This window comes from Pelodiscus sinensis, chromosome 6 (genome assembly GCF_049634645.1).
Source record: "Pelodiscus sinensis isolate JC-2024 chromosome 6, ASM4963464v1, whole genome shotgun sequence".
Taxonomy (NCBI): Eukaryota; Metazoa; Chordata; order Testudines; family Trionychidae; genus Pelodiscus; species Pelodiscus sinensis.
Window position 1 is genome coordinate 22,279,433 of NC_134716.1, and position 14,259 is coordinate 22,293,691.

The following is a 14,259-nucleotide window of genomic DNA, read 5'->3' on the forward strand; positions in this document are numbered from 1 at the left end:
GTTTTTTTTTCCCCAGAGGGTGGGAGTTTTGAGCAGGGGTAGGTTGGAAAGATGGAATCCTATGAGTGAATGTGAATGGATTGTAAAAAGTGGCGAAGAGCTTGTACATTTCAGTAGACATAGGATTGACAGAATGGGAGTATGTGTGTTAACTGGACATTACTAAAAGAGGATAGTAGTTTGCCTATGCAAACTGTATTTCCTGGTTTTCAGACGTTTGAGTTTTACTCAACTCAGTGTTCTGCAAGGGAACACAATATTACCATGCAACTTCAACTGTGTATTAATGTAGAGTTTTTTTATCATTTGAATTCCTGTTTGTGAGCACTCGCGTGTACAAGTAGTCCAGATGAGGTCAACAGAATATTTGTGAGCAGTCACCCAAAATTTTAGGTTCACAGATTTCTTGGTAAGTGGTGGAATGTTGCCTCTGTGCTGGCATTTTCTTCATCTCTGTCTCAATAAAGATCGTTCTGATGCTGCTACTTCAGTAGCTTCATATAAGTTGGTGCCATTTTTCTACTCTTCCCCAAATCAGCTAATCTTTTATGCTTTTAAATATTGATTTTGGATTTGTTAGGTGCTTCCATAAAAGAGAATGTCTGTTCTTTGTGGTAGGTGCTTGTTGACATGTTTATAGTTAGTGTAAATCAAGGATTTTGTACTTTGGTGTTTAGAATAAGTTATTGAGCAGTTCTGTATTTTAATTCTACATAACATAATACATGGCCAATTTGATTTTTAGAAATTAAGCTCTATAGAATGGATGGAGAAATCAAGAACGGGAAGGTAAAAATGTTTATAGTGCCAAAAAATGTGCTAGGCACTTCACACAACAAACTGTCAGCTTTCTTACCTTTTAGACACTGCAAGTTTATAATAATGAAAACATTTTTATTCAGTTCTGCTCAAGCTCTGTTTGGTTTTTTTTTTCCTCATTCCCTCTCTGTACGGATGGAGTATAACACTGGTTGTGTAATATATCCTATTGCAAAAATTCTGTAGCTGTTGAACAAAATGTAATCTGGAGGATGTGGGGGTGTTTTTGTTTTGTTTTATTTTTGTAAAACAAACAAACCTGGAAAACTATATCCCAGTTTTTTAAAAGCATATTTGAGTTTGTAGTAAGTAATGCCCACAAGTAGGAACAAGTAGGTAAAGTTAAAATTCCCAAATAAAGCAAAGGAATCTCTCTTCTTACTGGAGCAGGATGTTTTGTAGATTATTATTGTATATTTTTCAGTAGTGTCAACTAGGTGTTTTCAAAACTCTCATTAAGTGCACATGAGGAGCTTGCAATGCAAAGCATCTAATGATTTTTTTAAGCAAAAAATTGGCCTTTGTGGCTAAGAATTTTAAAGAATAAGAAATAAACCATTGATTCCTTAAGTAGGGAGGATTCCTTAACTATTTAACAGAAATGTGGTTGCCTAGATGTTGAGAGTCTTTCAGATTTCTAAAGCTATGTTTCAGCATCCCTGAACCTCTTGGTGTAAGGGGAACTTCTTGTCGAGGACCCCCTCAGATTTCCAGACCTTCAGTTCTTGAGACACTTGGCATAAAATATGAGAGATTTTCTTTCTAGAGTATGAATAATTGGTAGCGCATGTGAACTTATTGCACATATTTTGAAACTGTCCATAAATCCATTTTGAGAACTTGATACTTACTCTGATTTTTAAACACTAACAATCCCATTACAACCAGAATTATATAATCTGAAGTTTCTTCTAGACAGGGCTCTTGATTGGACAGAAGTCCTACCTTCCTGAAAGTTCAGCTTGTACCGTGACAGATCTTGTGGTATAGTCATTCCACTTTCAGCCTCACACTTGCTAGTCCTTTAAACCTGCATCTCTTGAGAGAGACTGTCTGGAGTCTATTTGCATTATTTAATGCTTCAAATAATCACTTTTAACCTTTTTTTAAAAAAAAGTATGGCAGAATCCTCCCCTATTTCCTATTAACCTGCTTTTCTGTAAGTAGTTACATAAATGAGGAGCATTAATAAGTTCCTTACTTGTAGCTTTTTGCAGATGTGGTGATTTTTAGGCCTCACCAACATTTTTGGTCTCCTGAAATTATTGTTTTAATTTGTACCCATTTATTTAAACATAAGAGTGGCTAAACTGGGTCAGGTCAGTAATCCATTTAGCCCACTGTCTTCTGATGGTGAGGAAAGAACAGAACAGAGCCATTGAGTTGTACATCCCGTTACCCAGTGTTAGTTCTGGAGGCTGAAAGCTTAGGGACACCGAGAGCATGTAGTTGCATCCCAGACCATTTTGGTATTCTCTGTGAACGTATCTCATTCTTTTTCGAACCCAGTTACACTTCTGGCTTTCACAGTATACCCTGTCAACAGTTCCACTGGTTGTGCATTGTGTAAAGTATTTCCTTGTGTTTGTTTTAGGTCTGCTGCCTATTAATTTCATTGGGTGACCTGCTGTTCTTGTGATGCATTATTTATTTGTATTCCACATGTTCTAAGGCCTTCCAGAAAAGGTTGTAAACTTAGCTGTGTCATGACTTACCGTCTTTTTTTTTTTTTTTTTTTTTTTTTACACAAAACAAATCTTTGAAGGAAATGAGGTGCAATTTTAGGATTAGGTGGCTGACCTCAGAAGAGATACAGTGTCCCCTAGCCAATGTTTCCAGATAAATACATTCAGGAATTTGTCAGATCTATAAATTGTTCATCAGAGATTTCCTTCCTTCTCTGAGAGCTCATTCAGTCAGGCATGTAGACTCCAGAATGAATGAACAAACAAATGAAACCCTCAGAGGTGTAAGTTGTTCTCCCTCTTGATTCTGTTTTCTTCCTGTTTGTGGAGATTGGTTACAGCTGATTACTTCCTAGCTGTAAATTGATCATAGAGCACCAGGAGCCCCACAAAGGAGAAAAGTAAAATCTACCTATATCCGTAACTTTCTGTCACTGAAAGGCACTCTTCAAGCTCCCTGAGGTGCCATGCAGGGCATCCTAATTTGAATTAAGTTTCAGCTGGAAGGGATACTCTTAGTCTTTATTTTTCACCTTTTTGCAGCATTTGTGTAGAGAGATGGAAAAATCCTGGATTTCCTTTATTAGGATCTTCCTTTGCCATAAAACTACAGGCAGTCCCCGGGTTACGTGGATCCGACTTACGTCGGATCCCTACTTAAGAACGGGGTGAGGGAACCCCGAACTAGCTGCGCGCCCCTCCCCCCCCCCCAGCAGACCAGGGAGACGCAGAGCAAAGCCGTGGAGGACGCGGGCGGCGGGACCGCCGAGACGCGCCGCGGTCCCACCGCCCCCGTCTTCCGCGGCGAGAAAAGCCTGGTCTGCTGGGGGGGGGGGTGCAGCTAGTGCGCCCCTCTTCCCCCCCCCCCCCCCCCCCCAAGCAGACCAGGCTTTTCTCACCACTGGTCAGTTTCAGCAGCGGCTGAATCAGGATGCCTGGGGTAGAGCAGCTGGGGGGCTGCCAGGTTGGTCCGACAGCGCCGAGGTGCAGCGCTACTGGACCAACCCAGCAGCACCGCAGCTGCTCTGCCCCAGGCATCCCCAAGTCAGCTGCTGCTGAAACTGACCAGCGGCTAACTACAGGAAGCCCGAGGCAGAGCTGCTCTGCCCCGGGCTTCCTGGAATCAGCCGCTGGTCAGTTTCAGCAGCGGCTGAATCAGGACGCATGGGGCAGAACAGCTGGGGTGCTGCTGGGTTGGTCCAGTAGCGCCGCTCCTCGGCACTGTGTGACCAACCCAGCAGCACCCTAGCTGCTCTGCCCCAGGCGTCCCCAGGAGCAGCTGGGGTGCTGCCAGGTTGGTCCCGCCGCACCAAGGGTCGGCGCTACCAGACCAACCCAGCAGCACTCCAGCTGCTTTGCCCCAGGCATGTCTGATTGAGCCGCTGCTGGTCAGTTTCAACAGCGGCTGAATCTGGACGCCTGGGACAGAGCAGCTGGGGCGCTGCCTTTCCAACCTGGCAGCACCCCAGCTGCTCTACCCCAGGTGTCCCCAAGTCAGCTGCTGCTGAAACTAATCAGTGGCTGATTCCAGGAAGCCTGGGGAAAAGCAGCTCTGCCTCGGGTTTCCTGTAGTCAGCCGCTGGTCAGTTTCAGCAGCGGCTGAATCGGGGACACCTGGGGTACAATATGTACCAGTTCTGACTTACATACAAATTCAACTTAAGAACAAACCTACAGTCCCTATTTTGTACGTAACCCGGGGACTGCCTGTATTTTCATTTATTTTATATAAATAGTAAGTAGATAGTCACCATCTCTAGGCAAGATATTTGTTTATTAATGTTTATTAATCAGAATGTATAGATTATCCTCTCAGTTTGGGCTGTCAGTTCTCTGAATAGCTCCACTAAGTTACTGTATTGCGAAGCTAGAGAGGTTAGGGGAAGAAAAGGGAGAATTAATTATGCAGTTGTCATGGATCACATAGCAATAGGTACCCACATCAGAGAACCGGTAAAGTTCATATACTGTCCCATAATTATTTTTTTTTTTTGAGTTCCAGAAGCAGTCTTTAACAGTAAAAGAATGTACATTATAAGTAATCTTTCAAAGACTTAATTTTTACAGATCTGTCTAATTTTTTTCCAGGACTGTTTATAACTCTGAAGTTATCTGAACATGTGTGATATACTAGCTACTATTCTGTGCATGAATGCATGTGTATTTTTTATTTAAATCTGAAAATTATTGTATGGTCTAGTTTTCATAGTGTGGATAAACCACTATATTTTAAATGTAGTCTAAATTATTAAAACTTCGTATAAGTGTTTTCAACTGATACCCAGCATATGCATGTGTGTCATGGTTGACACTGCTGCATTTGTGGTGTATATGAGTGGTGTGTGTATATTATGTCAGAGCAAAAATGAGAGCTGGTCTGCACTAACATTGTAAATCGATCTAAGTGACACTGCTTCAAGTCAGCATAGCTTAGGTTGACTTAGAGTAGTGTCTATCCCGAGATGCTCTCCCGCTGACTTACCTTCCGCTCTTGGGGAGGTGAGGTAGAGACTTTGACAAGAGATTGCTTTGCTATTGACTTAGCTTGCCTTCACCAGGCCCACTAAATCAACACTGCTACATCGATTGCAGCAGTGCTGTTTTAGCTGTAAGTATAGACAAGCCCTGCGAAGTAGGTGGGAGAACAGAGGCGAAGGAAGTTTACTGGTTTTAATTATATGAATTGTATCCTTTGAAACAGTCTGAAAAACAAGCAGAAGCTGAGGAAGCAGCAGTAGCTGTGGGAGCAGCTGCAACAGTGGCAGCAGCAACAACTGCAGTTGTTGTGACTTCTAAAGTAAGCCCTAAAAGAGGAAGACCAGCAGGTAATTTCACCATAAGTCTGACTTAATGTTTTCCCCATTTAATTTTTAATAGAGAATGGAAAATTTACTTGTATAGATATACAAGTATTACAATGTATTTGCTCTCTAGGGCTGTGTCTACATTAGAGAGCTTTATAGTGGTACAACTGTACTGGTGTAGCTGCACCACTGTAAGATGTCTTGTGTTTCTGCTCTATGCTGATAGAAGTGACCTCTCCCATTGACATAATTAAACCACCTGCAACAAGTGGCAGTGGTGAGCTGTGAAGGTGGGAGAAGCTCTTCTATCAGCATAGCACTGTACGTACCTTCGCTTATGCCAGTGTAATATCACACCTCCAAGTGATGTAAGACGTAATGTAAGCATAACTTAGTGCTAAAGGTCACCTCAAAGTATTAAACAGCGTAGGACTAGGGTTGTGTGCCGAGTATTCAAATATTGAGTTTCAGCTATTAGATTTTGTGACAAGTTCACTGAATTAATATATGTATTACATTGCTGTGACGGACCAGGCCGGGTCTGGGCACAGCTGAGGGTGTCCACTCAGGGCAAATTGCTCAAATTCGGGGCTCCTTATAGCCCCCAGACTGGAGACCTTTCCAAACAGGCCACAAGCCAGTCCCACAGAGTGCTTCAGCTGCCTGCCTGAAGCCTCACTAGCAAAACCCCTCCAACCACCCTAGCACTATCTGTGCCCCAGATGGCCCCAGGCCTCATGCACAGGTGAGGGGTTCTAGAGCCCAATCTCACCTTCCCTGAACAAGTTCTGTCCAGTTTCAAGAAACCAGCCACAGATCCCAGGTCAATTTACCCTCTAGATCTTACCCACAAATCACGCTGAGCCAGTCCTTTAGAATCTAACATCTAAGGTTTATTACTACAAGAAAGAAAAGCATGAGATCACGGTTGCTAAAGTATCATACATTACATGCATCGAATCTCCCAGTTCTCGATGCAGGCTCGCAGCAGAGATATTATAACTGCTGGCTTTAAAGTCTTTGGTGAACATCCTGCGTCAGGATGGGTCCACAGCTCTTTCTGGCTCTTCGATCCCTGCACTGCTGTCTCTGGGATGAATGGCTGAGCTGAGCACCAAGATGGAGTCGGCCACATGGCATATTTATACCTTCTTCCCCGTCTCTTTTTGGCCACAGCAGGTCACCTGGACAGCAGCCTATTCTTGTGTTCCCTGCTGGTAGCCCTTAGGTAACAGTCCCTATTCTTGAGGTGTGTTCTTGGCCTGTGGAGGGCTATTGTTCCATAGAGACTTGCTCATTAGCATGTCTATAGGTCAAGCTCTGCCCATTACTCAACCACATACAGAGAAACATTCAGTACCCATACCAAGTGCATGCTTATAACTTCACACACAGACATTATACAATTACATGAATAGCATACATAGAATCAGAAGAAAGTAAGCTTCTATTTGACACCTCACATGGCCCCCTTTGTACCACTTTTGGGGCCAAAACCCTCCCCCCCCCCCCCCGGGTGCACCAGTAATCTGGCTGCTTCCCTAAAATCCAGTAACGTGACAATTGCGATACAAGTATCCCCTCACCATGCTGTTGATGTCACAGCTGTTGCAGAACGCTGCTTTGTCTATAGAGTTTGGTAAAAGCTAGTTATTTCCTTGTGGCCTAGATTTATATTTATCACAAAAGTTATAAAACTGATACTTTGTAAAGCATGCCTGTGGGCTACAATTAAACAAGTAAGAAAAGAGCACTATTGATTATTTGGATATCTGTTTTAGTTGTGAGAGCATTGGCAAAGCTACTCAACTTTGGAAGCCCTCAGGGCCAAAATGATACTCACAGCACATGCCGAGGGCTGCACCTTAAGTGTGGTTGCATATACAAAAGTCCAGGAATTTAACTACTAAAACACATCAACTCAAACTGCACTGCAGGCCACAGACAAATGGGTTACAGGCTGCATGTTGAGCAGCCCTGGCATAAGGTATCCTGAGGTGCCACTTGGAGCAGGACACAGCATTTCTGTGATTCCAGAAGAGGACATGTAACAAACTGAGTATTTACCTGGAATTATTTGCCAGCAATGGAGTAGTACAATAGTTTCATAACCTCCTTGGGCAACTGTGTGAGGATAAGTGTACTAAAGATTGTGAAGTGCTTTGAGAGCTACTAATGCAATTTTTTTTTATAAGAGATAGGTATTATTATATGGGACGTCAGGCAAATGTTCTTTGTATTACTGCAGATTCTTTAGTATGCCCATTAATTAAAGCATATATATTTGTGGCTGCTAGATTTATTTCACCTTTCATTAAAGGTTCATCAGGCTCTATTATGCTGGGTAAAAAGGAACACTTAAATTATATCTTAAATGTTCTAAATTACCACACTGAAAATGACTTCTCAGTTGCCATCAATAAAGATACATTTCTATTAATAGTAAAGGTTTCCAGAGACAAAATTGAAATAAACCAAAGATGGGACTCAAAATAAATATAATGTAACAGTTAAGGAATGTAACATAATGTAACATAAGGAAGAGTGATTATTCAAAAGGGATCTCAGACATAATAGGGGTATGCTGTTCCATGTAGATTACACCACACTTACAACCATTATGTCTGAGCACCTTTAAGTAGTGAATTAAGCAGCGTGACTAATAACTATTATGAGTTTGAGCTCTCATTTGCTCTCTCATATGAAAAGTAGGTGCAATGAAGTGGCTTTCATTTTGGAATTTTTTATGAAGCACTCAACACACATTGATATATGTTAGGGAAAGCAAAGTCCAGGAAGATGTGCCTTGTACTAGGATAAGAAGTTGTTGGCGTTTGTGATTGTCCTTTGTTCCTGTGGATGTTCATACCAACCCTTGGGAAAGCTCTGTCTCCTGCACAGACAAGCTTTTTTTCTTTTCATTATGTAGGTGGTAATTTCTTTGTGCAGCAGTGATAAGAATGTTCCTGGAATAAAGCATTCATTTCTGGATACCTGAACACAAAACCTATAGGGAGCTCAGACAAGAGTAAGAAAAACATTTGAGGGACTGCAGAGATTTCTTTGAGGAACAGTAAAAGCAGTGAATAGTTTGGTAAACATCTTAAACAGAGAACTGGACTGCCTATGAAATCTGTGTAATATGAAAAATATTGCTAACAATTCTGCTCTGTTTTTGAAAGTAGCAAGATTTAATGTACTACTATGAGCCTTAGCTTATCGGATAGTCGAGTCAACTACTCACAATCCCCTCCCCCCTTGCTGCCTCTATATCAGAGGCAACGGTGTGGAGGGGCTAGGGAAGGTTACTCAGGCAGCAGCCCCTGTCCGTGGAGGGTCCTAATAGGGAGTTGGGACCTCCCCACAGACGGGAGCTGCTGCAACAAAAGCAGCCCCTGTCTGTGGTTCCTGGAGCTGGCTGTGAACAGGGGCTGTGCTGGCAGCCCTGTCAGCAGCAGGCTGGCCGCAAGCAGAGGCTGTTCCACAGCAGCTCCTGTCCGTGGCCCCCATAGAGAGGCGTTGCTGGACCCAGCATGAGCCAGGACTGAACAAGCCTGCCTCGGTCCTGGCTTGCACCAGGTCCAGGAGCTACCCCTACTGCGGTTCTGCAGTTTAAATATAGTAGGCTGACTACATGCCCAGCTCTTAGTGAATTTAAACTGCAGAGCTGCAGCAGAGGTATCTCCTGCTGAGCACCTTCCCTTATCAAGTAATCATGTAGTTGATACAAATTGTATCAACTACCCAATTACCTGCCTCTTAATATCCTTAATGTGAACAACAGATAAGTTGCTTCTACAGCCTGGTCTACATTACGGGGAGAGTGGTCTAAATTATGCAACTTCAGCTACATTAATAGCATAGCTATTAATAGCATAGCCCCCCCCCCCCCCAGCAGACGAGGCTTTTCTCGTGGACGCCTGTGGTAGAGCAGCTGGGGTGCTGCCGGGTTGGTCCCGCAGCGCCGCTCCTCGGCGCTACTGGACCAACCCGGCAGCACCCCAGCTGCTCTGCCCCAGGTGTCCTGATTCAGCTGCTGCTGGTCAGTTTCAGCAGCGGCTGAATCAGGACGCCCGGGGCAGAACAGCTGGGGTGCTGCTGGGTTGGTCCTGTAGCGCCGCTCCTCGGCGCTACTGGACCAACCCAGCAGCACCCCAGCTGCTCTGCCCCAGGCGTCCCCAAGTCAGCCACTGCTGAAACTGACCAGCGGCTGACTACAGGAAGCCGGAGGCAGAGTTGCTCTGCCCAGGGCTTCCTGGAATCAGCGGCTGATCAGTTTCAGCAGCAGTTGACTTGGGGACATCTGGGGTAGAGCAGCTGTGGTGCTGCCGGGTTGGTCCCTGCAGCGCTGAGGTGCGGCGCTGCAGGGACCTACCCGGCAGCGCCCCAGCTGCTCTGTTGCAGGCGTCCAGATTTGGCCGCTGTTGAAACTGATCAGCAGCTGATTCCAGGAAGCCCGGGGCAGAGAAACTCTGCATCGGGCTTCCTGTAGTCAGCCGCTGGTCAGTTTCAGCAGCGGCTGAATCTGGACGCCAGTTCCGACTTACGTACAAATTCAACTTAAGAACAAACCTACAGTCCCTATCTTGTACGTAACCCGGGGACTGCCTGTATAGATATTCTGCACCACTTTGCTATTATAACATTTCACGCTTGTAACTTAAATATATTTGTGACAGAGTCTCCAGAACTGAACCAGATATATCTATAGCCACATGATTATAGTCACACACTATGAATTGATATTCCCATTAAAGGTCTGATAGATGGCTTTGATATTTGCCATTCATAACAGGTACATGATGTGTAAGCCTCTCGTATTGCTTTACCAATCCACCTTCTCTGTTGTTTACAACATCCTGATGAATCTATAGCAGTTACTTATTTAGCATATGCATAGCTGTCTAGCCAATTATGGCATCTTCAGTTGTGTGATGCAGTTCTTCTAGACTATGGATTCCCAAACCAGGGGGGCGTGCCCCCTGGAGGGACATGAAGAAATTCCAGGGATGGTGCGAGGGGCGACCCAGCCTCCCGCTCCCCAATATAGTTTTGCTGCTCAGTTCCTTTTTTTTTTTTTTTTTTTTTTTTTTTTGCTCAGCAAGTTTTGCTGCTATTGGGGTGGGGTGGGGGGGTTCAAAAAATCAAAAGGAGGGCATGATGCAAAAAAGTATGGGAGGTTTTCATCAAAAATGTGTATTATTGTCTGTGTTGTGCCACAGTTGCAAAAAAGAGTTATCACAAAGGCCCCAACGATACTGGTTGTCTACTTAGCCCCGCTGATAGCCTAAAATGAGGAAAATCATCTTTGGATGAGACCACCAAACTAATTTAGTTCTTTTACCTTATTTCTGAAAAGAGGATAGGTCAGCATACCTATCCCATTCAATATCTAGCTCTCTGCTGCTGTTTTTTATTAGTTGATGTTGCTGTGAGAATGGTCAATTTTAAATAAGCAATAGGTAGAGATTGTAAACTAACCTGATCTTTCTATGTGAACATTAGCTACAGAAGCAAAGGTTCCAAAACCAAGAGGAAGACCCAAATTAGTGAAACCTCCTTGTTCTTCAGAAAGTGACATGTGAGTTGGATTTTAATATATAATCTTTTTACATAATATAAATCAAATGACTGTTTTTGATAAGCTAGCATAGGGTGACCATATTTCCCTGTGCTGAATATGGAACACCTAGTAAAATTACTCTTTCAGGCAATTTCACTGGCAATCAACCACATCCCCTCTTCCCAAATTTCTGACAGAATTTTCACCAGAATGTGGGCAGCAGTAGCCTTTTGACACTGTGTACAGGAAGGAAGGGGTGGGAGCTGGTTCCAGGGGAAGGAGTATGAAGGAGGGATGATATGGCAGAGTTCCCTTCTCTTTCCCCCGACCAGTGCTCCAGTGTGACTGGAAGCTTTTTGTCCCTTCCTTGCTCACTCAAAGACATCTAACATCTCCTGGCACCTACTGGCCACCAAGATGACCCATCTGTCTCCTGGCTACAATATGTGAAGGAAGGGGTTAAGCCATAAGGATGCATTATGAATCAGGGGCTTCAGCTAGAGAGGTGACTCAGCAGAGGAGGGCACCCTGTGGGACAGAAGAGGGCACACTACAGGAGAGAAGAGGGGGCTGGACTTGATGACCTTCTGAGGTCTCTTCCAGTTCTATGATTCTATGATTCTTGAGGATGGAACAGGACCCAAAGGTTGGGTGGAGGTGAGTGAAGAGGATTCTGTGCCTCTGCCCCAGGAGCTTCTGGAAATTCCTCCACTCCCTTGCCTGCTCCTGCTACTCCAGAGCTTAGCTGAGGGACAGAAAGTCTGTCTTGTAGTGCTATGTGGGGTTTCAGCACATGCAGCCAGCTAGAAATGGGATGGGAAGCAGGTCCCTACTGTCTGAGAGCTAGCAGACAGCAGGAGCTGTGCTGACAGACGAGCAGGTAGAGCAGCAGGCCCCATGCACTGCTTTTCGCCTCACCACCAGCCTTGCACACCCACCAAGATCATCAGCCACTGGACCTTCCCCCATTGATGGTGGGCAGGTGGCTGGCAAGTAGGGACCCACCAGTACTGATAAGGGAAGGCAGAAAATACAGGCCAATTTTTAAGAAAAAGTTAGATTTCATGCAGGAGGCCTTAAATATCAGATTGTCCCTTTAAAAATGAGACATCTGACCACTTAGCATGACTGTGTTACTGAGTGCCTGAGCAGTGTTTTCACTGGGGTATGTGATATGACTGGTTGCTTGATTTGGTATAGGGGAAGCAGCTGCTAAGTAGTTAAATAATCTGTAAGTATGCTATGGTAGGTAAACCTCAGGCATTACAGAAAGCTTTTTATTTTCCTAATTTGCAAAAAAAATTTCAAAGATCTTTATTTTCTGTTGAGTTTTCCTGTACATTTATACCTTAATATAACATTCATTTTTTGTGATGAAGAAGCAGGAAGGATCTTGCAAAATAAACCCTGTGCTAGCCTTTTATAATGGCTTTATAAAGGTGTAAGAAGAAAACCCTAAAATTGCACAGGTGCACACGGTGGGACTGTCACTGCTATGTACACATCACTTTCCACTTATATTGCTCATGCTAGACTTGAACAATCGTAATAATTGAAAGAATATTCTACTATTTGTATATTCTGAACTTAGTTCTCTTTAGAAGGCTTATGGGACATATGTACATCTATATTAGAGATGTGTATTAATGTAATTTATTTGAAAAGGTTAGCATTTACGTCAAACTTAAATGTGCTTAGCTTTAAGGATGTAAGCCTGTCCATTGTGGTAATAGGTACTGCTCACACGCTTAATCAAGTGAACAAGGTTTTACATAGGATTGGGGCATAAGTCCAGGGTCAACATCCATCCTGTTTTTACTGGGACAGTACCTTATTTAAGTCTTCCTCCCAGCGTTCTGATAAAAAAAAAAAAAGGAAGGCACATTATCCTGTATTTCCGTTGCAGCTGGGGGTGGTGGAGAGGAGTTGTTGGTGCTTGGGGCTCTGGTAGCTGAACCCCCGAGTGCCATCAGCTCCCCTCCCTACCTTGCATGCTGCGGGGCTGAATTTCATCCCTGGGGCGGGGGGTGATGAGGCAGGTATCCTCCAGTACTCAGTACTTTAGCTCCTAGACCCCTGAGCACCGGCAGCTCCCCCTCCTCCACTCTGGGGCTGAACCCGCGAGTGCCAGCAGTTCCCCTCATTCCCTCCCACTGCAGGGCAGAAGCCCAAGCACCAGCAGCCCCCTCCCACCTTGGGTCTGAAGCAATAAGCGCCAGCAGGCTCTCCTCACTTAGGGCTAAAGCCCCAAGCACCCTCAGCCGCTGCCCCCCTCCCTTTTGATGTCCCATATTCTGCATAGGGAAATATGGTTACCCTATCTAACTCACTTAAAATGAGAAGAATGATTTTGCATCTCTTTGGCCCTAAATTTACAAATATTTAAGCACGTACTTAACTTTACGCACATGAATAGTCTCGCTGACTTCTTGCACTAACTTCAGAGATCTGTATATATGAATACAATTAAACACAATGAATGCATAAGTGTTTGTTGGGCCCAACTACTGAGCATTGCTATTATTTGTCTCTAAATTCAGAGACAACAGAGAGTAAACTCACTTTCCAAAGATAGCTTTATAATCAAAAAGATTGGGAAATAACTTTTTTAATTTGTAAAGATAAACTATGAAGTGATGAAGCTTTTTTTTTTAAGCACTCTTATCAGCATCTTGTAACTATTTGAACTATCACAGTCTCTTTTTTCCTCTCCTTTTTATTTTCTTTCTCTTTTTTTTTCTTCCACCCTTTTCCCCCTTCCCTTCCCTTCCCTTATTTATTCTTGGATTTGGACTTCTAATACTCCTGTCATCTGAAGAAGTGGGTTTTGATCACAAAAGCTCATACCACCATCTACATGTTTTGTTAGTCTTCAGGGTGCTACTAGACTATTTGTTGTTTTTTAAGTTTTTCTTTTTAATAAAGCATTTATGCAAGTATTCATTTTTCCTTTGGCTATTGAGAATACTTGTCTTTATTTTTACACTCAAAAAAAAAAAATACATATATATATATATATATATATATATATATATATATATATATAAGGATTATGAAACTTAAGCATGACATCAACTGATAGATTCTTATGACATTTTAGTGTTCATGAGGAGGATAAGACCAAGAAAAAAGTACCAGAAGAAAAACCACCAAAAAAACAGCTGAAAAAAGATGAGGAGGGTCAAAAGGAAGAAGACAAACCAAGGAAAGATATTGAAAAAAAGGAAGGAAAAAGAGAGTCTGAGCCAAAAAGGAAAAGTGCCAGTAAAGTGGGTTCTACATCGGCCTCTGATTCTGAAGAGGATGGAGAAGACCAGGAAGGTGATAAGGTAAGATACGAGGGGGTTTTTCAGTAGTTTATATCTTGGCTGCTTGTTTATTCCTTTAA

The 14,259-nt window shown here is 43.4% G+C and overlaps 1 protein-coding gene across 3 annotated transcripts in view; it reads left to right on the forward strand.

The window, feature by feature from the left end:
• The window catches only part of PSIP1 (PC4 and SRSF1 interacting protein 1), a 76,130-nt gene that overhangs the window by 36,436 nt on the left and 25,435 nt on the right, over positions 1–14,259 (forward strand). For all 3 annotated transcript variants that reach the window (XM_075931545.1, XM_075931544.1, XM_075931546.1), the window contains exons 8-10: positions 5,206–5,329; positions 10,814–10,889; positions 13,972–14,200. In XM_075931545.1, coding sequence (XP_075787660.1) covers positions 5,206–5,329; positions 10,814–10,889; positions 13,972–14,200 — 429 coding nt within the window. The remainder of the gene's footprint in view (positions 1–5,205; positions 5,330–10,813; positions 10,890–13,971; positions 14,201–14,259) is intronic.